Source organism: Paramormyrops kingsleyae, chromosome 14 (genome assembly GCF_048594095.1).
Source record: "Paramormyrops kingsleyae isolate MSU_618 chromosome 14, PKINGS_0.4, whole genome shotgun sequence".
NCBI classification, from domain to species: Eukaryota; Metazoa; Chordata; class Actinopteri; order Osteoglossiformes; family Mormyridae; genus Paramormyrops; species Paramormyrops kingsleyae.
Genome location: NC_132810.1, coordinates 17618246 through 17644590, shown reverse-complemented (window position 1 = coordinate 17644590; position 26345 = coordinate 17618246). Strand labels below are relative to the sequence as shown.

At 43.9% G+C, this 26345-nt stretch overlaps 1 protein-coding gene and 1 long non-coding RNA gene across 3 annotated transcripts in view; one reads left to right on the top strand and one right to left on the bottom strand.

Moving 5' to 3' along the window:
- pxdn (peroxidasin) overlaps positions 1 to 26345 on the top strand; it is a 41106-nt gene that overhangs the window by 4939 nt on the left and 9822 nt on the right. Inside the window, exons 2-16 of one of the 2 annotated variants that reach the window (XM_023807654.2) lie at positions 7266 to 7337; positions 8519 to 8590; positions 11519 to 11590; positions 13977 to 14048; positions 14783 to 14854; positions 15300 to 15469; positions 17120 to 17237; positions 17450 to 17619; positions 18285 to 18557; positions 18790 to 18906; positions 19027 to 19185; positions 20819 to 20931; positions 21222 to 21378; positions 22419 to 22527; positions 25272 to 25429. In XM_023807654.2, coding sequence (XP_023663422.2) covers positions 7266 to 7337; positions 8519 to 8590; positions 11519 to 11590; positions 13977 to 14048; positions 14783 to 14854; positions 15300 to 15469; positions 17120 to 17237; positions 17450 to 17619; positions 18285 to 18557; positions 18790 to 18906; positions 19027 to 19185; positions 20819 to 20931; positions 21222 to 21378; positions 22419 to 22527; positions 25272 to 25429 — 1904 coding nt within the window. The remainder of the gene's footprint in view (positions 1 to 7265; positions 7338 to 8518; positions 8591 to 11518; positions 11591 to 13976; positions 14049 to 14782; positions 14855 to 15299; positions 15470 to 17119; positions 17238 to 17449; positions 17620 to 18284; positions 18558 to 18789; positions 18907 to 19026; positions 19186 to 20818; positions 20932 to 21221; positions 21379 to 22418; positions 22528 to 25271; positions 25430 to 26345) is intronic. The other variant, XM_023807663.2, reaches the window with a different exon arrangement.
- Positions 454 to 2620, bottom strand: LOC140578364 (uncharacterized). Its single transcript, XR_011982510.1, has 2 exons — positions 1712 to 2620; positions 454 to 1165 (listed from the first exon to the last, which is right to left on the bottom strand). It is a non-coding gene; the product is annotated as an uncharacterized lncRNA (long non-coding RNA).

Sequence of the window (26345 nt, the reverse complement as noted above, 5' to 3'; positions counted from 1 at the left end):
GACACGCCGGCCCGAGACGCGCTTCCTGCCGTTGGTGGGCTCCATCAAGCTTTCCACGCGTGGTGTGCCGACACAGGAGAACAGGCGTAGCATTGCAGCTAGCGTAAAATACAGCAATGCGGCGGAAAGCCCTGATGCATGTCAGACATGCCAGAGAGGGGGTGCGTCCAGCAGGCCGCAAAGTACAAACAAAAATGTAAGCTCTTTCCCTTCCAATGCTAAATGTACTTACCAGGTAATAGTAGGGCCACTATACAATAAGGCTACCCATATAAAGTGTTTATGAATGGTTTATAATCTGGTTATTAATTAGGTTGTAACACTTTGTAAATTATTAATAGACAATGTCAAGTTATCCCTTCTTCTTCTGTGCAATTTCCCCAACTTGAAAGGACTAACATCCACTTGGAGGTATAACTGGATTCCACTCGACAGACAAGGCAAAACCCGCTATTTCTTTTATCCTTATTTCCTTTTATTTGGATCTCAGCAAGGTAACCAATGTTGCCACCGGATAAAATAGTCAGGTAGAAAACCTTTAAACAAACAAGAAAAGAAACAAACCCCAAACTATTACATACATATGAGCATAACAGATGGACAAATTAATATGCAAATGCACGTACAAATACAAATATTAACCCCCTGGGGTCTGAGGCTTCTTTTCCACTTTCGGGGTAGTCTGACATGCTTTGACATTTCAAAATATTTCACATCTAATATTTCACCTATCCAAAAAACATTTATCCCAAAGTGATACATTTGCTTTTATTCAGCACAAACTCAGCACCAATAATCTGAGACCTCTTAGAATGTTATTATTCTATTTTTTGTTAAAATCAACTTTAAACATATACTTTTCAAAAACCTATTTTCAGACATGCTGAGAAATTGTAAAAAAATCACATTATCGACATTTCTAGGTAAGACTTTTGAGCTCTGAAGCTTATAGACACAGGGGTTGGCTACACATAGGTGAAAGTGACATTCTGAAATTTTATGTGGTTTGATTACTAAAGTGTTAGCACTTTAGAGTGACACTTTTTCTCAAAGTCAGTGGTCTTCACAATGAATATTGATGAGATAGGTGTCCTCACACCTGTAGTAGTTTGCATACTGTCAATGGCCCATCAGTCTGGAATGTCACTGCACCCCACACCCATCACTTTGGAAAGGCAGTTTGAAACGCAAGAAAAGTAGCAACAATAAAATCCCTTTCACAGTTTATTGGTAGATGGAATGAAAAATGAAAAACTGTGACTATATAAATATAGAAAGCGATAAATATGATGCAGTGACTATTATTAACATTACATAATCAATAAGTTATTTCATTTTAATAAAGTTAGACACCTTCTAAAACAACATCTTGGTAGGAAGATATTGATATACATATTTATATTACACAATAAATACCTTCCACCCAACACATAAAACACCTTCAACTCGTCTTAAATTTCTGTATGCATCTCGCCGTTAACAACACACCTGCTTTTTTTTATCCTACAGCTCAACCACCGTCCTCTCATATTTAAACCGGAGCAAAAGTCCCAACAATTACACCAGACTAAACCCAAAACACTGCCACTCATCAACTTATACCTTAAGAGAAACGCTACAACCACCATAGTTACAGCAGTTATCGGCCATAACAGCAGATTTCACCGGCAGCAACAGTAAACCTCAATATAAAATAAATTCCTCTTCTTACCGGCCTCCTCTCCAGTCTTTGATGTTGTTCTTCCGCACAATCTCCCAGAACGGCGAAGCAATCAAACACACAACGCAGCTTCTTATGTGCACCTCCAAACTGAATCGTCTCACCTGCTTCCTGCTACGTCGCGTGCGTGACGTCACAGGCGCTACGTCGCGTGCGTGACGTCACATGCGAGACGTCGCAGGCGTGACGTCGCAGGCGATATCACACCCATTGGATCATAACAGCCTACGTTGTTTGACTGAACAGACCATTTTAAACAAGTTATAACACAGTTTTCGTTTTATTAATGAGTTACTACCATTCATAAGTGGCAAAAGGGGCCTTATTGTAAAGTGGTACCAGATTTTCTTTTTTTTTAAGTTACCATGATGCCGCACAATTGTGACCTGCTTTTAAGCAATGCAACTACAGGGACGATTTGAAATGGTTTGTTTGATTTTCATCGGAGAGCAGTGTTTTGTTTTCTGGTTGGTTGTGTAGAATCTTTGGGGAGCCAAACCGACATACTGTGATTAATTCATTGCGGATACTGTGTTTTTGGTGCTGTTTTTTATTTGTCATGGTGTACATTGTGTTACTAGGCAATCACCGATTCTCCAGCCCAAACAAAAAGTCAAAGTTTACACACTCGTCCAGTTCACATCTTCATCTTGCAGCTTTGGGTCGAGAAGGTCATGTATTGTCTGCTGTTAAGGTTGCGGACGGTAACCTTAGACTCCTTGTCTAATGTAATTGGGACTTACAATAGTAAAAACTAAATCTTACTGAGAACACTGTGGCCATGCTAGTGATCCCAAGTTTTGCGTGGTCTTGGTCCTATTGAAAAACAGAACATGATTTATAAAAACAAAGTGCAAAGAGCCTTAAGTTCATTGCATAGGTAACTGTGTTCCCATGTGATTTTCTTTACAAGGAGTTTAACAGCGCATGTAAAATCTGTGTTTTTAACTATTCAGTTCTCTTCCAATTAATGTATGAGTATGAAGAGGGGAGGGGCTCTCTGGCCGTCTCTGCCATTGTTAATTTGTGCTTTTCCTGCCTGTCAGTTTGGCCCCATATGCTTTTGTTTTGGCTCAAAGCCTCCCTTATGTCACATCTGTGCTCTGAGCTGTTAGCGTTCTCTTCCAAGATAGGGTTATTTTTATTTTTTTATTTCTTCATGTCATCCACTCCCAGAAAGGAAACCTCAAAATAAAAGCTTCGGACATGTTCTGAACTCCTGGGTTCTCGTAGTTCTGTTAGCTGACACAGCCAGGCTTTCCCACAATGACCAGCATCAATACCAGCCATTACACTGGTGTCTTCCTTGGTAGCTGATTGACCAGGTTTTGACTGAGCTGTTCACTCATTATGTCGTGTAATTAATCTTGCTTTCTCTTCTTTCTAACGAAGTACTATAACTTGGAAGTTGAAAAAACTGTATTTTTTTTTCAATTTGTGTGCTCTGTTCATTAATTAACACAGTTCCATTATGTAAGTACTTTAGTTAAAAGTATTGCAGTAACTGCAAGCTTCCCGCGTAGAAGCTGCGGGAAAATCAGATGATGAATGTGCAGGATTTGGCCGACGCTTAAAGTACATCCCTCTGCTGGCATTTAGTTACTTGCTAATAAGACTATAAAGTATGAAAACTTGGATTGTGAGAGGATTTATGATTGTCTACAGTGATTTCACGCCCATGTCACCTTTAACAATCAGTGGACTCCTCCCTAAGAAAATATTTTTGTCCCCCATAATTGCCAGCTGACTTAAAATTAACCTATCAGGAGACTCACAGTTCCAGACACAGGAAAAGTGTTAAGTGCTGTGTTTTTCTTTTTGACATTTTTTCCCCAAATACGAAGTCAGTGCATAAGTGTAAACTTGTCCTAGTCTGAGTAAAACCAGGAGATGAATGTGATAATTACTCTAATGAATTTGAATTAAATGACACAAGCAGTAGAACTCTAGACAGCACAAATGCAAATTGGCTTCTTTGTAATGTACTGTTACAGGGAATGGAATTCTGCCCAGTAATCAAAGACACTGTGGATTTTATTTACTAATATTAATACGTTCATCATGAAGACATAAGCAGCACTAAATCTGAAATATTTATCGTTATTTGACAGGTAGTCTTTTATTCACTGGTTTTGCTGGGGATAGTGCTGTAATATGACCGCATATTTACAAGAGAAAAGCCGCCAAACATGGATATTGATCATAGCCACTTCCACCTAATTGACTCGATTTTTCTCATGCAGACAAACCAGCTAAAACTCTTTGACTGATCACACTTATGCGCTTTTCCACTGCCCCAAAGAACCAAGCAATACCTGACCTGTTCCACGAACTGGCGCTTTTCCATTACAAAATATACAAGCCGTACCCACACAGACACAGCCCTGCTTACTAGCAGGACGGAAAGCATGACCAAACCGAGCTGGTTGTGTCACCACCATCTGATTGGTCGAAATGCACAGAGATACCAGTGATCTGCATATGTATTATCTGAAGTAAAAGGCGTATATTCTATATATTATTTACCAACCTCATACTTGAAAATTACTATAGAACAGCTGAACGGAATGGATTTGTAATGCAAATTTACACAAAATTTACGATAATTCTGCTAGCGTTACTTACTGCCGATTCTCAGGGATGTGCCAGTGGAAATTAGCACAAAGTAAATAAAAATAATAATAATAGCAGATAATAAATCATGATGTATACCATGTGAACAGTAAATAAGCATCCCTTCGGATTTACGTCACTGTCGCTGTCCAAACTCGGCAATGCCTTTACCGAACCGCCCCAGATGCAGTAGAAAACCGAAGCGAGCTGGAACTGTGCTGTAACTAGTCTCTCTTCGTGGTACGGCTCGGATACGGGTTGGTTCCTGTATACCAGTGGAAACGCTCTATTAGACATCCTCCCCAACACCTGCCCAGATTCTTCAATTTACCCCTAGGATGCAGAACTTGTTGCAACTTTAAGCTGTACTCATTTTTCTTTCAGTTTCTGCATGTTAAGACTTGAAAGGTTGTCCCAAAAAAGAGCACAGACAGGCTGCTTTTCCCCTACGTATTTATCTATGCTTAGTGGGCTTGCATCCAAAATATTCTACTGTTGTTAGGTAGCTCAACGCAAGACTGAAATGAATCCCTACTTGGTTGTTTTTGCTCCCCCCCCCCACCCCGGATCCACAATGAGGCTACAAAGCCATATGTGGCCATAACAGGGCAGTGGTCGAGAAACCATCATGCTAAGTTATCTGGGATGGCAGCGTGCTAACTTTTGCCAAACTGCAAAAAGGAATTTAGTTTCTTTACTGGATAATCCTCAGTATAGTTACTCAACTATTGAGAACTCCAGTTGCTTACAGTGAATGCTTGGAGGAGATGCTTCCTGTGTGTTATCAGAGAAGCAGGGAAGCATAACAGGCTACCTAAAGGGTGCAGAAATAGACAGAGATCCTAGGTTTCCTCCAGATGCCTTTTTCAAATGCATCTTCAAATCCAAACAGGACCAGTTTGGTTGGTTGTGAGTAAATACTTTTGTTTTGCCGTTTTAGAAATGAAATAGTATCATCTTTCGGTCACTTTGGCTGCAATCCTCTTGGACAAAAATGTTTGTAGTTGGTGGACTATTTTTTTGTTAATTCATTAATTTATTTTAAGTCAATTTATCTTTTTTGGAATGAAGCATTAGTTTAACCTTTCTTCCAGCCATTTATCTACATTTATTTTTTTTTTCAAAACCATGTGGTTAAGATTTTCGCTGAAGCACTTTTGGTTGAAGGTGTCTTCCTGACTTTTGGTTATCATTTCCTTATCTGCTATGCTGTCTGCAGCTGCTACCCACTTCCAGCTCATACGTTTTGTTTTGAAGTATGGAATTTTCCAGACTGTGCATGTTTGGTCCAGCCACCCTTCATGGGCTTGTTTGTTTAATGCAGGCAACCAAACCAAATGCAAGATTTTTGCACAGATCCAAAGTCGACAAGTTGGAAGTCACACTGTGACACTGATGATGTTTGTCATTCTCCTAAACGGCGGTTAATGAGTTTTTTTTTTTTGTAATGAAAGTCAGTATTAGCTGTGACATACTTTTTTGGCTTCAAACCTGTGTTTTCACTAAGTGAGGTTATTCCAGATCTTGTATGGGGAAGCAAACAGGAAGCCTCATTACTCGTGACTTGTTTTTTTCCTGTAATAATTAGTTGCCAACCAGCCCTATGGAGATTGTTCCATTCGGGGGTCCAATTTTAGTACCAGCTCTCCGCATGGAGCATAAACAAACAAGTCTTGGCTTGGTGCACAAATGGAAACTTCTCCCAGCTCCCCGTCCATTCTGTCTAGTCTTTGGAATCTCTGGGGGAAGAATGAATTGTGTCCCTCAAGGTCTCCTCTTGGGGCCACAGGCTTAGATTTAATTGGACTGTGCCGTCTTGCTTCCGCAGTAAAATAAGGCAGATCTTCCTTTAATGTGGTACATCATTTACATCCATCAGTCTTCCAGTGTCTTGTCCTGAGAAGGAGCCACAGCTTAAGGTCTCTTTGGAAGGATGACATTTAATAATTTTACCGAATTAGCATTATAGGCCTGCTATAATTCAAATGAATTGTCCTACAATGGCTGGACAGAGTCTATCCCTCTTGCATGTGCAGTACCAGTTAAAAGTTTGGACACATCTACCCATAGAAAGGATTATTTGTACGACTCTCTACATTTTTAACATATATAACATATATGGGATAATGCACTGGCCAAAACAGTATTTACCTCTACATAATTTTTGTGAAACAGCCTCCTGGGATGCTTTTCTAGCTGTCATGCAGGAGTTCCCGCATATGCTAAGCATTCATTGGCCACTTTTTCTTCACTCTCTGGTCAAAAGACCATTTCTATTGTGTTTAGGCCAGGTGGCCAGGTCATGTGATGTGACATTCTATCGCTCTTCTCTGTGGGCGGCTTGGCTTGTCCGCATTACATAGCTTAAGGTATTATATATACGGGGGATGAATTTTAAATTGGTACCAGCTTGCATCATTATGGGAAGCGGACAGGAGACTCTTGATACCAAAACATTCAACCATCTTGAAAATCCTTTTCTCATTAATATACGGAGAGAGATGCATGTTGCCCCATCTCCCAAATTTGTGTGTGACTGAAGTTTTTGTTTGTCAGAGCCCCTTAATTTCAGTTAAAGGCATCTGGTTCCTATAGTGATGGTGGCACTTTAAATGTGTTTGTTTGTTTAGAGCTGTGACTAACTCTTTTTGTTGATTGTCTTTTGTGGTGTATGAAACACAGGAGGTCAAGCTAATCAGCTATTGTTGTTACTATAGTCTTGGCCAGATGGGCTTCTTAAAATGAGGGAAGCCATTTGTATTTCTGCCATTTTGTATGCAAAATGGCATACAAATCAAGAATTGGGAGGAGCTGCCTGACTCAAACTAACGTGATGATTTTCTCTGAATGTAGCGTTTGAGAAATGGTGCAGTTTATCAAAGAAAATGTTTTGACGATTTACATGGGAATGTTTCCCTTTCTTTTTTCACAGAGACCTGAGGTTCAACAAAATAAAGGAGATACAGCCTGGTTCTTTTAGACAATTAAAGAACCTGAACACTCTGTAAGTATTGTTCAGAACAATACAAACACATCAGGTTAGATGCTAACAGTCACATACACACATCCTCCAGACTACAAGGAATGCCAGTTTAACGAATACAGAGAAACCTGGCCAGATGTCAGGTCTGTATGTGTGTCGAATGCTAACAGGAATTAATGGACTGGAAAACAGCATCCTGCTGACAGGAGATAAAATGATTAAAACTGATAAAGTGATCTGGTTAAGAATGTGACATTCCTTACCTACTACAGACACATTGATTTGAAAGAAGCTTTAAATTGGCACTTCCATATACAGACGCTCCTCTACTTACGAACTTTCAGAAGAAAAGGACTGTAAGTCCAAATTGTGTTCATTGGGCTCCCGTTTCCTGTCCGTAACATAATTTTTTTTTTCCGCTATTCCCGCCATGCAGCAGCGTAGCGTGCGTACTCCCAGCACCCTAGTTATTTGTACTGGCGTATACCCTTAAAATGATGTTGAATAACGACTTACGAACATTGCGAACGGCCGTTCGGAACGTAACTCGTTCGTAAATAGAGGAGCGTCTGTACTTACTCTTCCCTTAGCTGCTCCTAGAGACTCAGGTTTAGTTTTGTTGTGCTTTGAGAGAAGGACCCACACCCGATTAAACTCATTAACAGAGCAGGTAAAGAATCACAGGTCCTGAAGTCTTATTTTCTGTTTTCTCCTCTACCAAAGACCACATTCACATTTCGTTAAAAAAAAGACCACTCCTGAAGTTAGTTAACTCATAGAAAAATGTAAAATATTGCAAGAGTGATCCCTTTTAGTCATTGCAACACACCCAGTCCTCATTGCTTATTTGTTCATGCCGGTTCGTAAGTGTGTGGTGTTGGCCTTGTTTAGCACAAATCCAAGCAGAGAGATTGTATCCCTGGCTTGTATCCCAGCAATTCACAGCTGACACACAATACCATTTATGACCACCTTTAGTTTTGCCACAGACCAGATTGCATCAGAAAAAAGGAACTGGGCAGAAATTGTACCATTCCTTTGGATGGCTGCATGACAAGATTCCAATAGTTTTTGGTTAGAACAGTGTTTAGTTTGGCTTTTGCATTGCAGTGTATTATGACAGAATATTTAATATGTATAATTACTATTTGTTGAAACATGCCTTTTCTCTGTTTTCTCACATTTTTTTTTGTCTTTACTAGGCTCCTAAACAATAATCAGATACGAAGAATTCCAAGAGGAGCTTTTGAAGACTTGGAAAACCTGAAATATCTGTGAGTTGGCAACAGGTGACATACATGATAATAAAACAGCAAATTATTTGGCCCTATTGTTAGCTTCAGACATTCAGATGCAGTCATGGCAGAATTTAACTGACAAACCGAAACAAAATATGTACCTGTTCTGTTAATACTGCTGAAGAATCGCAAAGATTAGGCAGCATCACATATTATCGCTGCATGGTTTTATATTGGCTGTGTGTCGGCATTCATCCATGAAGAAGAAATGCATTGTCTCAACAGATGGGTATTGGGGTTTTGGTTCAACTTTTCTCATTTGGTTACTGAAATAGTAGGCACCCCATCACACAAAAATGTAACAGAAAACGTAGCCAACTGGCTGTGCTTCTGTCAGTATGAAGAAGTAATAGAAGATGTTGCGAGCTCTTTCCCTTCAGAACCGCAAGCTGTATGCCCCACACAGGCAGTGACGTGAAGCAGTATGTTGGCCATTTTTCCCACGTATCGTGTTAGACCTGGTTATGTTACTTTTGTGGGCAGATTTAGAGGAACATTGAGTCAGAATCAAACGGCAGGCTTCCACGGATACCACCCTGATCTAAGCTTGTGGAACACTTCCTCAAACTCTCCCTCTTGGAGGAATGCGTAGGTTAATTTCTGATTCTGACGAATGCCGACAGAAAGCGGAGTGAACACTAACTGGGTGAGACTGTTATGGCTCAGCCCTCTGATTCTGAAATGCCAGCCTGCTAGCGTACTGGGCAGCATTCCGTGGGGCTGCAAAGGCTCCCAGTTTGCATGTTGTCAAACACGCAAGACAAATTAAAACAAATTTGTTAGTAGCCATGCTTTACATTTCCTATTTTGAGAAAGTCAGAGCTCGGGAATCTGGTATTGTGAGTTCAAAGGCGGCCGCAGCAAACCGAACACAATCCCATCTGAGAACTAAATCTACCTTCACCAAATAACGGAGAATTTGATTTAATTTATTCCACCCTATGACCACAAGCTTAGGCCAACTAATACTTCTTATCCATGTATGTTCCAAAATGGCTAATGCAATGAGTTTTTCACTTTTAACTTTTACATTTTATGAATAAATACCAAATTATTGTATTAAATTTCTTTTTGTTGCCCTTTTATGTGTTAATCGAAATGAAATCATCTCTAATTAATTAGTTCCTCCTCTCAAGGACGTAGGATGTCTACCAGTCTGACTGTTACTAGTATAAAAAAAATTAAAACTGATTACTGCATCGTAATCAGAACATATATGAGACCAGCACATACAGTTCCCTGTCTGGCAGGACTGGGATCAACATCTCCATTTAGCTTAGTGCTTAGTGGGGTGGGTCTAACCTAGCTCCATCCTGGTGCCACAACATTTACCAGGACCTTTTCCACAACTGAACACTGACCAACTCTTGTCTGTGGGGATGAGGGGACTTCCACAGTCTGACTGCAATCCCCTGTAAGGATTGATCTCTTCCCCACAGTAGGGCCTAAACTGCACTTTCACCCACCACTAATCTCTAGTTACAAAGCTGGTACAGGGAGTGATTAAGGGAGGGGTAATGGGTCAAAAGATTATCAAGCTTATAAAAACAAACAAGAAAAAAAACTGTTAGTTGAATGGCTTTGAAGTCGGCCGATAATTGCATGCAATATGGAGGTCATTAAAGTCATTAATCGCTAAATGATCAAGCTATATTTGTAACAGAGAAGATGACAATATATCAGTAGCGTGTAAGATGAAAATAAATAGTGACTGTTATTTTAACTTTTACTGTAGGTTGGGCCCACAATGGATGGCCAGAGTCACTCCTCCCAAACCCTCCCCACTCCCCCTTGAGTAAAATTCCCACATTTGTTGGTTCCAGTTTCCCATGAATGCATCGAACATGTTCACTTAACTGGCCACAGAAAACCATCTAGATAGTAATAAAATATCTGTTGGTTAAATTGTAACAAAATGTATTCATACTTGTACAACGGCCAAATAATGTATCATTATTATAAGTAAATTTTGTCCTTTGCAACACATTACCTTAATTCCTAATAGCAGAGCTGAGAAAGTGTTGTACTCTGACCTTTTTATCATAGTAATTCTGTGGTTTCAGGATTTTCCCCATACAGAATAATGTGAGAGATTATCTTTGGGACAAATAGATTTTTTCCCATCATACCCTCCCTGTCCTTGTGAGCTTCTTGTCACTTTAAGTTTAAATTAGTGGAAAGCAAAGCTGATAAAATACACTGGATTTGAACACTTCATAAATCTGTTAATTGGTCTCAGTTTCATACCTGGCCTGAGTTTGGTCATGTTACCAATTATAGCTAACAGGAAGTTTTGTGGTGTAACTTGTGGTTTTAAGCTGAGTTGTGGGGAAAAAAGGTTGGTGTTTAAAAATCTACTACTTTGCACAGCACAATGAAATTAAGCACTATAAACGACATTGCCAATGAAGGATGCAATGAATTATCATATTTCAGAGAGCAAATAACCTCTATCAAGATATTAATCAAATCTTATATATTTGCATTGTTGTTAGTAAGTAAACAACTAAATGTTTATAATACATAAGACTCAAAGAATCGAAACAGCAGTGAAACATGTTACATTTCCCTATTTTAATCTGCACCATCTGCTTTTTGGGGGGGGGGCAACAGCTTTTGTGCATCAGCCTTGCAATAATTCCCTGAAATGTTTGAAAATGTGCCTGTGTAGCACTGCCGTGCAGCTGTAACGATTGCCTTTTAACTGCCGTCGACAGCTTTGAAATTAATGGATGCGCATACGTGACCCCAAACAGGCTCATATTTCCAGTGCCAAGAGCCCCCCCCCCCCCTCCCCAATTTTGCACCTCATCCCTTTCAATGGCACAATATTTAAGTTTAATTTTCCCTCTCGACTGATACCCTGTGTGGTTTACTAATATTACTGATTATTTCTCCTTTCAGCTACTTGTACAAGAATGAAATCCAATCAATTGACAGACAGGCTTTTAAGGGACTTGTCTCTCTAGAGCAACTGTAAGTGACCATATCATCATCCTCCTCCAGCACTCTCTCATGTGCCTGTCTTTCGCAGACCTTAGTGCTTCGTCACGTTGCTGCTGGCCGTGCTGTGATGTCATGCTCCTGCCCCCTCCCCTGCTGTTCTCCATCACAACCCTGCATGTCTGGCACATACCTGTGTTACAGATGATGCTCTGCATCCTTGTGGTCAGACAGGGGGCAGGCCACGTTTTGGAGCCCCTTCATTGAGTGTTTTTTCCCCTAATCTGTCCCTTAACCCACCTTCATTCTGTGCATCTTTCCCCTAACTATTGTTTCGGCCGTACACTGCGTTGGTTTCCTGTCTGGTATGTCAATTCCAATTTCGGTGTTTTGTGTTTTGATAAAACTTTAAAACTGCATGAGCTAAACGTGTGGAATCTAAATGTTGACGTCGCCACCTGATGTTCCTGATGCGAAGGGGTGGGTGGCAATGTATTTAGTTGTATTTCCTGAAAAATACAACTAAAGCCAGAGAAACTGTGTCTGTGACAGTTTTTGTTCTTTGTTACCTGTTGCTATATGTGGTATGGATACGCAGTATCGCTTAGATTGGTTTGACTGCGTTAATTTTGTTTCATACAGTAAGGTAAATATACTGCCTTTTGTTTTTTTTGCAGTCAGAAAAACTGTTCCAAACAGTAGCTACTTAAATACCTTTTTGGCCAAGAACAGTTTGACATGACGTTGCGTAATAAGGTTTCTAGATCTTATTCCTCCTAATCCTAATATTATCCAAGTAAGCGGATACATTTAAAAGAGAACAATCGTCCGCTTTTCTTCTCCCTGGGGTACAGCAATGAGCTGTTTTTTCTCTTCAAATGGCAGGTAAATGCCCATTTTAAGTACTGTGATTTTTTACGCGTACAACAGAGGACAATGGTGGTCTATTACGGAGCCCCACTGACACATCAAACTTAGCCCGAAGGACGAAAAGCGGAGAGGAGTGCGTGTTTTAAAAGATGGATGGATTATTCTGCATTATTCCCGGCCGTAAAAAAAAACGAGTGTTTTGGCAAAGTCGCGAACAATGCATCATGGTCTGTAAGCTGCGGTCACCGTATTAACTTAAGGCAGAAATGCGGGCAGGTCGGCTCTCCGAACAAGCAGCTTATTCATGAAGTAGCCCAGCCCGACAGCTGTTTTGAGTTTAGATATAGTCTTGAAGGAGTTTATGCTGGTGACAAGTTCTTACCTTGAATTTTACGGGTCCAGCGTCATGTTTATGTAGATTCCCTCCTGCTGTTTTTACTGACGATATCTAGTGAAAAGAATGACACTCTTGTTTCTGTTCGCCTCGCGAACCCCCCCGCGCTCTTTTCGCTTATAAAATCTCATTCGGATGTTTTTAAACCTGAATTCTTACAGCGCATTTTGGCGGGAAGCGCACGTGGCCCTATTTGTGGATACCCGCATTATTCTTGCAAACCACAAACCGACTTTTTCATTGGTGTCCCTTCACCCTTTGCCTTTGAGATAATTAATTAATGTGTGATTCATTCCACTGTCTCCAGTCATTTTAACGTCCTTTTATTGTCTCTGCACACGCGAATGGCCGAATCCCACCCTATGTGTCTACATCAGACAGTCAGGCTCTCTTTCGGAAAGTATGAAATTACTGTTTTCCCTCACAATGCACTTTGTTTCTTTTATGAGCATTTTATGATTCATTTGTGGCATTTGTAATTATCTGTGGGGGCAATGTCCAGTCACAACTGAACAGTGATGGCTTTTTTCTTATTTCTGCTGGGACCGGATTCAGTCCCATTAGGGCAGTGAAAGTGTGGCCTGGCAGGGCACAAGCACCACCACTAATGGGCCCTGGTCAGCCAGCGCCTCCGATTTTGTGTGACATTTCTGTTGGATGGTACCCGGCGCTTTTTGGCTACAACACCACCATCTGTGGCATCCTGGCTGTACAAAAAGCCCTTTTAGATAAAGGACAGAATAGTCAGTCACCAAATCCCTTGTTATAATAAACGTCGCAACTCATGAGATTCCCCCGAGATGGACAGTGCATGTGCAGTGCAGTGCAGTGCAGTGCAGTGGATGGATCATCTGAGACATGAGTCCAGTTCGTCTGACAGCTAATAGGGTGGATGCATCTATGCTTCTGATCCGCACTCCTGGTATCTCTAACATCAGGTGTTCAGAAAAAATCTCATTCCTCTTTCATACCAGCTATGCTTTTCTTGTCATGTAGTGATTGGATAATCTGCCTTTGAAATGCTGTAAATGAGAATATTCTTAAAGCAGTTCCTGTAGCTTTGTCTAAGTGTGTGTTGCTTATTCAGTGTTTAGGCTATTGCAGTTTTTTCACGCTAATGTGTTTTTTTACCGTTTATCTCCCTCCTGTTTGTAGGTACTTGCACTTCAATAACATAGAGACATTGGAGCCTCAGGCATTTACTCACCTCCCAAAACTCGAGCGACTGTGAGTATCACTTCTTTAAGTTCTTTTTCTCTTTTTTTTGTCAGCAAGCCTCATTTAAGCCCTCAGTACTATAGTTTGCCTTTATTGCCATTTTGAAGGAATCGGCATTGATGTCAGCATTGAACGCAGACATCAAAATGAATGTCAGATAACTGCCAAGCCAAGACAGTAGTATTATCTAGTCAGTGGGCTGTCTTTAACAAAAAGAAAAGTGTATATATTGTAATATTTAGCATGCCCTGAGCAATGATAGAATTTTGAACAATCACACTTTTCCAGATGCTTTGTAAAAACAACGTTAAGTAGACAATGTAAGATGGTCAGTTTACTTCGTGGTATTTACAGTAAGTACAGTAATGTATCAGTTTGAGGGGCTGGATTATGTATGCGATATAACTTGTTGACCATGCATGCCCCTTCAACGGGAACAATAAGCAAGGAAAGTAGGAGATAGAATGGGGGGAGAGGGCGGGCTACATAAATTGAATGTCCTCCTCTCCAGGAAGCCGGGGGAGGGGGTGGCCTTAGGCTTTCCCCTGAGATCCTTTGGGAAGTTCCCCGTTCTGGATATTTTGTAGTTGGGGCTTTAGCAGTCCCCCTCGGAGGGCAAGACTCAATATTTGGGCCCCCCTCCCCCCAGGACAGTTAACTTTATGCTTTATTACCATTGGAAGTCGTCGTTTTCTCCTGAAAACGCTTATGCTGAAGGTCATTAATGGAGCTGTTTCCTGCAGGTTCCTGCACAACAACAGGATAACGCACCTCGTCTTTGGGACATTCTCCCACTTGCAGTCCATGAAGAGGCTGTAAGTGGCCACGTGCTGTTCTCACTGCCATGTGAAACCTGACCAGTGGCCGCAGGGAGACCACAGGGACACAATGAAAAGCCGCGTTCAGTGACGATGTCGCCCCTTCAGTGATCTCTGTTTGCGCGGCCTGCTTTAGTATAAAGAGGAAGTACTTAAACTGGCCACACGTTTTAGATGTGAATTCCCAGTTTCCTCTGAACTAAGGCCAGCGTGGTTCTGCGGACACAGGAAATTGTGGAAATATATGGAAGTAATTTTATTCTAATTGTCTGCGCTTGCATGTTCACGTTTCTGCTTAGTGATGTTGGTCATTCCTTAGTCGTTTCCATTTTGAAATGCAGAAGGTTTGGGTGCAGCTTTGCCATTCAGCCTGTGGAGCCTATCTGGGTCATATAGTAGTTTTATCCAGGGTGGTTTCAGCTTTTATTTTTCGCCCTTTCAGCCGCCTGGACTCCAACACGCTGAACTGTGACTGTGAGCTGCTGTGGCTGGCAGACCTGCTGAAGCAGTACGCGGAGTCGGGCAACGCCCAGGCCGCTGCCACCTGCGAGTTCCCCAGCCGCCTGCAGGGGCGATCCGTGGCTGCACTGACTGCCGAGGAGCTCCAGTGCGGTGAGGACATGTGCCGCACGCTGGGAGCGGGAGACGAGGCGGCAGCCCAGGCGGATTCTGGCTTGTCCATTTTATCTGTGGACGTTCTTTGGGTTCCCCCATCAATTTATGGGATGACATAGAAGCTGAGAGAACCAGACAGGTTTACGCTGTTCCCAGACCTATCCAGCCATCCCTTTTCCATATCACATTCCCAGTACCAATTTCCAGACTCACAAATGGAATTTTGGTGTAAGCTCTTCCTAATACTCCCTCCAGTGTCAGCATGATGGTGAGAGTGTGGTATAAGTTACCAGTCTGGCAGAGTGTCAAAGGCTAACATGTGACAAATCTATATTTTTATACTCTTTCATTTTCACAGCTGTGTTCTTTGAAGAATTGTGTCCAGAGATTTTCTTTACCTTCCTTGGCTCCCCCAGATATTCTTTCACTTTGATTATACTGCACTAACGTGCCCCCTGAAATGGCGTGCTTATGTCCAGTAATTCCCAGAGAAATAAATGCTGTTGATAGGCACAAAAACTTTAAAACAAAAGCATCTGTTAGCCGCCAGCACTGACAGACAGTCCCTTTTAAAACCGTGTTTCCCAACCCGGCCCCCAAGGGACCCACAGTTGGTCCATGTATTTCCTGCCTCGGAGCTCCCTGCCAGACAGCCCCACTGGAGGGAATATCAGGAGGGGGCAGAAAGTGGGCTGTCTGTGGGTCCCCCAGGGCTGGATTGGGAAACACTGCATTAAAAGAACCTCAGACCCGTCAGTTAATTGTGGAGCTTTACGGTGCCTTTGCCTGCTAATGAATCCCTAATGTCTCCGAAGAGCGAGGCGGCCATTACAATCCCTCCGCGTTAACAAAGCAGCGGCTTTGCAGCTGTTAAAACAATCGCCACGAGTTGCCATACTCGCCGTAGCACCGGGCCCATGACGGGTTTCCGTTCCGTGTTTGTTTATGCGACGGCAAACAAGAATAGCCCTCACTTGCGTAATTACGCCGCTAATTAGCTGTGTGTTACGCGGCATGTGGTGATAGAGAAGCTGCTCTCCAGCTGTGGCTGCAAGCAGCCTTCTGTCATGCAATTGGCAGTCGGTGAAGCTGAAGTTTTTTGGGTTTTTTTTTTGTAATGGAGGGTCTGAAATTCCCACCCCGACAAATGTGTGCAACACATGTGTTCAAGGCCTGGAGTTCAGTCTCATAAGCACCGTGACACGCTGCATTCGCCATAAACGCCCTGACCACGTTCCCACAAGCTCAGTCTACTCATTGCCAATAGCCTCCTATATGTATGTCCTCTTAATCAGAGGTTAGGTACGTCGTTGTTGGGGTTTGTCGGTGATGTTACGTCTTCTATGCTGGAGAGATAACAGCTCGTGTTTTACAGATATTCTCATCCAGAAGCTTTTTATCCAGCAAACTCTTAAAGTACGTGAAGTACATAGTGTGGTAGATAGATCATTTATTCTGGGACAAGCTCCATCTGTCTGGTTGCGTTGCTCCAGAATTATTGACCCAGATGCAGCTTTTCATTCATCTGTGCGGCTTACGTGTCTCCAGCTGGACCCGACACCCATTCACGTCCACGGGTATTTCACCTGCAGCCAGCTGTGCTAGTTTCCTTCCAGTAAACATACTCCCGCTCTCTCCCCACCCCAGAGGTCCCCAGGATCACAACTGAGCCACAGGATGTGGACGTCAGCTCAGGGAACACTGTGTACTTCACCTGCAGGGCGGAGGGAAACCCCAAACCTCAAATAATCTGGCTGAGAAACAAGTAAGACCATCTCTAGAGCTCAAGCAATGTGTGGCTCTGCTGTCCCCCATCTGAGATTACAGATGAATTGTTTGTTTTCCTGAATGCCCATAAAGGACTGTTTTATTTTTAAGCATATTTCCCCTTTTTCAGTAATTCAAAGCATACGGTTTGCTCTACCATAAACTAATGTAATCTGTATACATTTCTTCTGTCACATGGGTATCTTGCAGCAATGCTCTGAACATGAGGGACGACTCTCGGCTGAATCTTCTGGAGGACGGCACACTGATGATCCAGGACACTAGGGAAACTGACGAGGGCGTGTACCAGTGCATGGCGAAGAATGTGGCCGGGGAGGTGAAGACCTCCGAAGTCACACTGCGGTACTTTGGGACGCCATGTAAGTGTATGACAACCCCATTCCCCCAGTGACATTTATGGCACCCTCAAGGCTCAGCCAAAGGACCTAGCAGCAACATCTGGAAATGCAAAACACATTTCATATTTGCAGTGCCTCCTACGACCATTTTTGTTGTATTCCAAGTATTGTTACCATAAAAGGCTATTCACTTGATCTTGTTTCTCTTCAAATGGGGTTTTGAGATGATTCATTTCTGCTAGAATAGGGCAATAATGCAGTCTGGATGCCTCTCATGCTTTTAATGGCATGAAGTTGTTATACGTAGACTAAGTTATCATGTGGTGTTTAAGGTGTAAATTAGTCATTAAAAGGTAACTAGCACCAGACGAACTGTGGTCCTCAGCACATGGAACTGCACACGTTTGAGAAACGGGAACAACTGGCATGCTTACGTTGTTTACATTCAGTTACTTTGCTGATGAATTTATTTTTATGAGTCTTATAAGTTGGTATCTGTAAATATAATCAGAAATGTAACTAAAGTAAATCATGTCTTCAGATCATGGTCCATAGCGGGCCGCCTTCTGTGATTAAGAGCCTTCTGATCATGTCTCAAACTGTCATGATGCAGAAGCTGCAAGACTTTCTGCATTATAGTGCCAGTTTGACATAATGCTACATTGTGTCGGCTTTGCTTTTGTCAGCGAGGCCAAGCTTCGTCATCACGCCCCAGAACACAGAGGTCCTCGTGGGCGAGAGCGTCACCTTGGAGTGCAGTGCTACGGGCCAGCCCCACCCCCGTATCTCTTGGACAAAGGGTGACCGGACCCCCTTGCCTACCGATGCCCGCATTAACACCACACCCTCCGGGGGCCTTTACATTCAGAATGTCAAACAGAGCGACGGGGGCCAGTATACCTGCTTTGCCAGCAACAACATTGACACCATTCACGCGGCGGCCTACATCATAGTGCAAGGTGAGTTTTCTCTGGGCTGATGGTCACCTGGGTGTCCTTAGTAGGGACAGGAAGTCGCTACACCAAAAAGTAGGAAGTTTAGTTATTCATTTGCCATGTTCTTATGGCTGGTTTCTAATGCCAACCATGCTGACTTGATTTTTTCAGTCTTCCTTTAAAGACAAGGTGGCTTCTTTAAACATGGTATCTTTTAAAAATTGCTAACGTTTCCCTCTATGTTGATCCGTTGTAGCAAAGCCCCAATTCACAGTCACCCCTCAGGACCAGTCTGTGCTGGAGGGGCACACAGTTGACTTCCATTGTGAGGCCAGTGGACACCCCCAGCCGGTCATCGCCTGGACTCGGGGGGGTGAGCATTTCTGCTCAGCGTCTTAATGCACGAGTGTGAGGTTGTGTTTGCTGGGCTGGCGTAAACACGTTCCAGATGAGGCAGAAGCTTTGGGTCCTTGACCACTGTGTTGTGTGGCAGGCAGCCCACTGCCATCTGACCGGAGGCATGCGGTCCTCTCCACGGGCGTCCTGCGGATCGCCCGCGTGGCACTGCACGATCAGGGCGAGTATGAGTGCCAAGCCATCAGCGTGGTGGGCAGCATCAGGCATGCAGTGCAGCTCACTGTCCAGCAGCGAGGTACCACTTCCTGTTTAATTCATTTGACTTCCCGATGAAAGAAACTAGTTGCAGTTTACATTAGCATAGAGGAGAAGGAAGGTCCAAATGTACTATCCAGGCTTAGATTTTGTATAACTTTGAATCACATCAGCTAGTTAGATAAATATTTTATTGCTTTGTTTACTTGTCTGACCTTTCAATAACAGTTTTAAGCAGGAGGTACATTCTGACTGGCTGCAAGATATAAAATCGGCACCACTATGCCAAGTCCTCCGATTAATGATTTAACAGTTAATTAGACTTAATTTAAGGTAACGAGATGTAATTAGTGAAGCCTGGCACCTTGTGCTGTCTCAGTTATACCGCTGGCCTGGAGTCACAACGTTTTTGGCCCAGTGTCACCCACCTGTGCCGCATGGTTTGCCAGCCTAAAACTTGTCACTGATGTCACTGATAATACTCTAGGGCTCAGACTAACAACAAGAATGATGAGACATTCGAGAATATTATGAGGTCCTAACTGGGGAAGAAACGTGCAATAAAAAAGGAATCTGACACTTGTTGCTGTGGAAACCTTACAGCCACATAACATTTATTTCGGCTAAATTCTCAAAGAAAATTCTAATGGGGCCACATTTTCTTGACCTGCCAGCAGTTTTGTCCCCTTAGTGCAAACATTTGTTCCTTTAGTTTATATGACGGTTTTAAAAGTAGCGACATGAGACACTAAAGTCTGGGGGAGCAGCGTTGCGGAGACTCTGAGGGTAATTTGTCATACGCGAGCTGGGAAGGCCTAAAATTACGAAAACAACACGTGCTTAAGGCACAAAAGACGGATAAGTGGTAGGGTCTCTCTCTCTTTGGCTTGATTACAAAGCAAGGAAGCGACCCAGAAAAGCCCGTGTCTCTAATTCCCGGCTAGATGACTGGCTGTTAACACAGTGCTAAAACGCAGGATCCAAAATGATCAAGAAAAAAAAACCTGGTCTTGTTTGTCGGATGCATATGAATCCAATGTGGCTACATAGTGTGGCCATTTATAACCTCATGCTCCCTGGTATTTATGGGGGGGGTTAATGGGGATGTGTGGTTTCTTCTGATCTGGGTTTTTATTTTGGGGGGGGGGGGGGGTATTTCTTTTGTTTTGTTAAAATCCATTTTCCTTTCACATATAAGCATTAATATAGCTCTTTGCTCAGGGTTTGAGCCAAGGGTGAGAGTATTGGTGTCTCAGGTTAATAAGTAATCCAAAGGTCGCTAGGTGTACAGTTTGAGGGTTTCCATGGTAACTCGTATGATTATGAATTCATCCTGTATTTAAAAAAAAAAAAAAAAAAAAACATAACCCCAGCCTCCCCAGACAAGCGCTGTTTTTTTAGAAAGTACAATTGGCTGGATTACGGCAAAGTCTTAACTCTGTGTCCTAAATAAATATGCTTAAAAATGTGTATCCATTCACGTATTTTAACTGGAACAAGATAAGAGGTATTGAACCTTTTTGCATAGTAAGCTCAAGGTCGTGACACATTTATGCATTTAATCAATTCTATTATGCACAAGCTTTGCCTCTGGATAGGGATTTTGCATTTCTTTTTTTTTAAATCACCGCAAGCATTGATGTAATCATTAACACATGTTTTTAAATCATCAGTAACGCCTGTTTTCACAAATGCTCCAAGGGACATGACGGTGGAGTCTGGCACGGATGCGCAGGTTCCGTGCAGCGCTCTGGGAGAACCTGAGCCTGTCATCACGTGGAACAAGGTTAGACGCCTGTCACTCAGTCACCGCGGCGACTGGCGCCCCGCCCTTTGTGCCGGTGTGACAGCTTTCAACCAATGGGATGAAAGCTTGGGCAGAGATTCCTTCTCAGGGCGCTTTGATTGGTTGTTTGTAAGGGTACTTCAGGGCAGGTATTCGTCCGTAAAAAGCAAATTCTTGGAGGTACTTTGGATAGACATGCTCATTTTTGTAATGTTTCTGTCTGTTGCTGCCCTCCGTTCCTCACCTGACTCCTTCCCCCCTCCACTTCCCGCCGGTCGTCGAAATCCCAGGACGGCATTCAAATCACAGAGAGTGGCAAGTTCCACATCAGTCCCGAGGGCTTCCTGGAAGTGAGGGACGTGGGCCTGGCAGACAGGGGGCGCTATGAGTGCATAGCCCGCAACAGCATTGGCTACTCCTCAGTCAGCATGGTGCTTACAGTCCAGGGTAAGTGCAGGTGTGAACGGTCTGCCCAACACAAGGACGGCCAAGGATTCTGGAAGCTGGGTTACTTTTCTGATTCTCATCTTTTCACTGCTGATACTTCCAGATTTTCTGACTGAAACCATAACCTTCTCCCTCCGTAATCTGGTCATCAGCCTTAGCAATACACCCTGGCGACAGCCCTCACCGGGCAAATTCCCTCCCTTTATCCTACAATTCCTGGCAGGGATGTGCGGTGCCATGCTGGCCTGGTCGCTCCTCGCTCCTACCTGGTGTCACTGGAGCACTGCTGTTGCCGTTAGACGTCCTGCAGACCGCTGCTCTTCTCCCACCAGAATTAAGTGAACGTGCTGCTCTGTATTATATTACTCCAGCTTGCGCGCTCCGGTTGCGGATTAACGCTGTCGGTTGGTTTAGCTGGCTCAGTGCGAGCCGAGAAGTTGGAAACTCGAGAGCAATGGCACAGCATGTGTATGATAGCAGCTTGGACGCCAAGCATCTTAGGGTCACTGGAATGTTCAACAGGAAACGTGGAATTCTCCCTCCACTGGACTATCTCTGACAAATTGCAGCATCCGTTTTTCAGGCTTCCAGTTTTTTCTTGTCCCTAATAAGTGAACCTTTTTATTATTATTATTATTATTTTGGTTGTCAGAGGTTTTTTAGGTTTCAAAGGTCCTGCTTCACATAGAGAGGGTTATCCTCATTGTTTATTTGGTAACACTTTACTTGAGGGGCACAAATACCTTAGTAACTCAGTTACTACTCAAGTACAAATCATGAACACATGTAGTAACTGCATGAAATGTTATGGTTGATTAATGATGAGTGAACATGGGATAAGTATGCAACTAACACTTAGTTTGTGATTAATTAATTCTTTAGGTAAGAATGTACTACTGTATTATTTGTGTCCCCTCACGTAAAGTGTTAGCATTTATTTTTTATTAATCCTTAAAATGATGTGATGGACAAATTCATCCAAACTATCCTGCTTTCCTGTCCTCTGTTGACCTGTGAACCTGACAAAACATCTCCTTAAGTCCCTCAGGTGAGTAGGAATGGCGACCTCTTTGTGGCCACGTCCATCCAGGAAGCCATCCGCAATGTGGACAGCGCCATTGACTCCACCCGGAGGGAACTCTTCCACGGGTAGGCCGCCGCACGGTCACATGCCGCTTTGGGTCAGGGGTTAGGAGGGAACTCTTCCACGGGTAGGCCGCCGCACGGTCACATGCCGCTTTGGGTCAGGGGTTAGGAGGGAACTCTTCCACGGGTAGGCCGCCGCACGGTCACATGCCGCTTTGGGTCAGGGGTTAGGAGGGAACTCTTCCACGGGTAGGCCGCCGCACGGTCACATGCCGCTTTGGGTCAGGGGTTAGGAGGGAACTCTTCCACGGGTAGGCCGCCGCACGGTCACATGCCGCTTTGGGTCAGGGGTTAGGAGGGAACTCTTCCACGGGTAGGCCGCCGCACGGTCACATGCCGCTTTGGGTCAGGGGTTAGGAGGGAACTCTTCCACGGGTAGGCCGCCGCACGGTCACATGCCGCTTTGGGTCAGGGGTTAGGAGGGAACTCTTCCACGGGTAGGCCGCCGCACGGTCACATGCCGCTTTGGGTCAGGGGTTAGGAGGGAACTCTTCCACGGGTAGGCCGCCGCACGGTCACATGCCGCTTTGGGTCAGGGGTTAGGAGGGAACTCTTCCACGGGTAGGCCGCCGCACGGTCACATGCCGCTTTGGGTCAGGGGAAGCCAACAGAATGACACATTGACGGATTTCATTTAGGATTTTAGCAGCTGTTCGCTGGCGGGTAACTGGATGTCTGGTCATGGTGAATCTGTGGGATTTGATAATGTTTAGAAATTGTTTATTCATTGATTTCACTGTGGAGGATCTTAGGTAATGTTCTCATATTGTACTTTGAAAAGTTACATACTATACAATACTTTCTTTTTAAGGAAAATAAGTTTTCACATCCATCTTATGGCTTGGTGTCCCAGTGGCTTCCTTTGGTGATTTATCTCGTGCTTCAGTCCTATTTAAATATAAGAGCCGAGGAGGAGGTTCAGTCCTATTTAACTATAAGAGCCGAGGAGGAGGTTCGGTCCTATTTAACTATAAGAGCCGAGGAGGAGGTTCAGTCCTATTTAACTATAAGAGCTGAGGAGGAGGGCCCAGATGACAGCTGTCACGGGATTGGCTCATTGTTGGCCGTGTGCCTCTTGAGCTCAGGTTTGGCACATGCTGCCTCTGGCCAAAGAGAATTTCCTGCCCCTGTTTAATGGCAAATGCAGAAAATCCCCAGAAAACTCCACAAACTGTGGACTCGCCACAGCTATTTTGTGTAGCAGGATGAATGATTAGCTTTGCAAGGTGCCTGTGCTCAGTCTCTCGCTCCAGCACCGGTTCTGGTATTGTGATCAGGCTGAGTCTGGGGGCGCAACTACAAAGCAAGGTGTTTGCTGGATGTGGTCCTTCCTGTCTGCGGATTATCTCAATGTAGGAAACCCTTTTTTGTCCTGCGACATCCGCTGCGGGCCTGTTGAAAAACATTGCGTCCGTGGCGAGCACCCACCCCCCACCATCTGCAACCATGAAGCTGCAGCACATGTCGCCAGCCCCCCCTAACCCTGGCCTCCACCGCTGGATTCTCCAGCTCCATCTCGGGCCACGTGCCGAAAGTTCTCACGAATAAGCTCTCATGCAGACATTCCCGTCTTTTATCCAGCAATGTAATTAGCACAATAAGGTAGATGAGGTGCCTAAACACAACCATGGCGACCGGAAAACAGAACACACATGGTGAGACCAGAAGGTGGTGGTGGGGGGTGACGGTAGGAGATACCAGAGGACAGGGTGGGGCAGGTGAAAGCAACAACAAACGGTTTGGATCAAAGAGGAAATTCAATAGATCCACAGTGAAAATCAGGTTTCCATTGTGCAGCTTTCGGGAAATACGAAATGGAACGAGACGTGGTCTGGCTTGTCTTTGGTGACGTTTTTGCGTGAGACAAAGATCTGGGCGTCTGTGAAATGGCTCTTAATGAGCACCTTGTTTTTCAGTGCCCGGAGGCAGTCCACACTGTCTACCCCAACACCTGCACAACCACTGTGTGTGTTTTTGCTTTTGTCTCGAGCGGAATGGGAACATACTGCAGGAAAGGCAGGATATTTCAGCCAGTATGTAAAATGCAACGCTGACCAACGACGTACTGAAACCTTGGACATGTGGATGGGGTTGGACAGCTTAGACCGGAGCAACGCTCCTCGTTAGCTTGCTCCAGAATTTGTTTTTCCGTATTTTCGGTTGTGCTTCAAAACATTGGGGACTCACTTGCAGCTGCTGTTTATGTTGGCAAGGCACTCAGCGTCTCGGCGTGTAAAAAACGCAGCGTCAAAAATCCCTTAATAAATCACTCCTTGGACGTGGTGGAAGTGGACTGCCCTTGTAAGGGCAACAGATAGTCCAAGAATTTCAGAAATGGGCACAAAGCCCCCAGACAGGTTTTCTGTACGCGGAGGTTTTGGTCACGAATGTGGCCTGTTTTCCTCTGAACCTAGTGTCAGTCTAATTAATTAGCCTTCCTAAAATTAGCTGCTGCTCCAGAAGCTTGTCTTGGCTGGATACATGGCAGAGCTGCTGCTAGGATACATGCTTTCGAAGCGCATTGCTGTCACTGACCTGTGCTCCAGAGGAAATTAAGATCATCAGAGTTTAAGGAACACGGAATGCGCAGGGGACGATTTTAGCCAGAAAGGAAATGCGTACTGGCAGTGTGTATCGCTTGTTCTCTGCCTCATGAGATGCTAAAGTCAAGTCAAATTAGTCATGAATAGAACAATGAAATTCGAACGTATAAGGAAGTCTCTCTGGTGGCGTCTTGTCAAACTCAGGAATCCCCGGACCCCCGCGGAGCTTCTGGCCCTCTTCCGGTACCCCCGCGACCCTTACACAGTGGAACAGGCGCGGGCAGGGGAGATCTTTGAGCAAACCTTGCTCCTCATCCAGAGGCACGTCAACCAGGGGCTGATGGTGGACACCAACGGCACGGGTGAGTGGCTGACATCACCCAGGCACCCCCCCTCCCTCCCCCCCCAGCTGCATCCTGACTTATTAGTCTTAGCTTCCATACTTGGATATTAATTGGAGGTGGAGGTGGGGTTCATCAGCCTTTTTAACAGCCATCCACAAGTGGGTCACAGCGCTAATCACCGGTCCCACCAGACACTCTGTCGCCGCGGGTCACAGATGTGAGGACTCTATGTTTTCAATGCTTATCAAAACAAGAGCGCTTATTGTTACCACGGGGCTCTTTGCACAATGCGGGGGATTTCGGCCTGTCAGCAAAACTGCGGCACCCGTCTGGACTGTCCTACCGTGACTCCAGGATGCCGTCTTGTGTTTGTTAGAACCAGATTACCGATGGCCCCGGTTGCGTCAGCCTGGTGCTTATTGACAGGAACATAATGATAATAGTAGTAACAGTAACAGTTGTAGTATTTGTAGTATCTTTATCGCTGGTGATGTTAAATATTAACATTGTTCTATTGCAATGAATGAAAAGGATAATGAAATTGTGCTGACTGCGATTGCGTGTGCCAGTGAATTACCACAACGGTTGTGCCAAGGTAGCTAGACGTTCGGCTGGCTAGTTTTGCACTGTGCAGTGGTACAGTTAAGATTACGCGACGTTTACCTTAAAATCCCCTGAACATCACTTATCAACCAGCGTGTTTTTTGCAAACATGGCAGCATAAAGCAACTAAGGAACATATTTCATATTTGTCGTGTTCTTTGGACATTAAAAGAGCTTAATGTTCTTTTTGTCCACACACTTTTGACTAAATAGTTTTGCCGATAAATAAAGCATTTTGTTTCTGATGCCGTGAATACAATAAGAGCAAAGCCAGCAAAAATAGACAAGCCTTTGACTGCTTTATATGTGGGTCCAGAATTCTGGTTTTAAG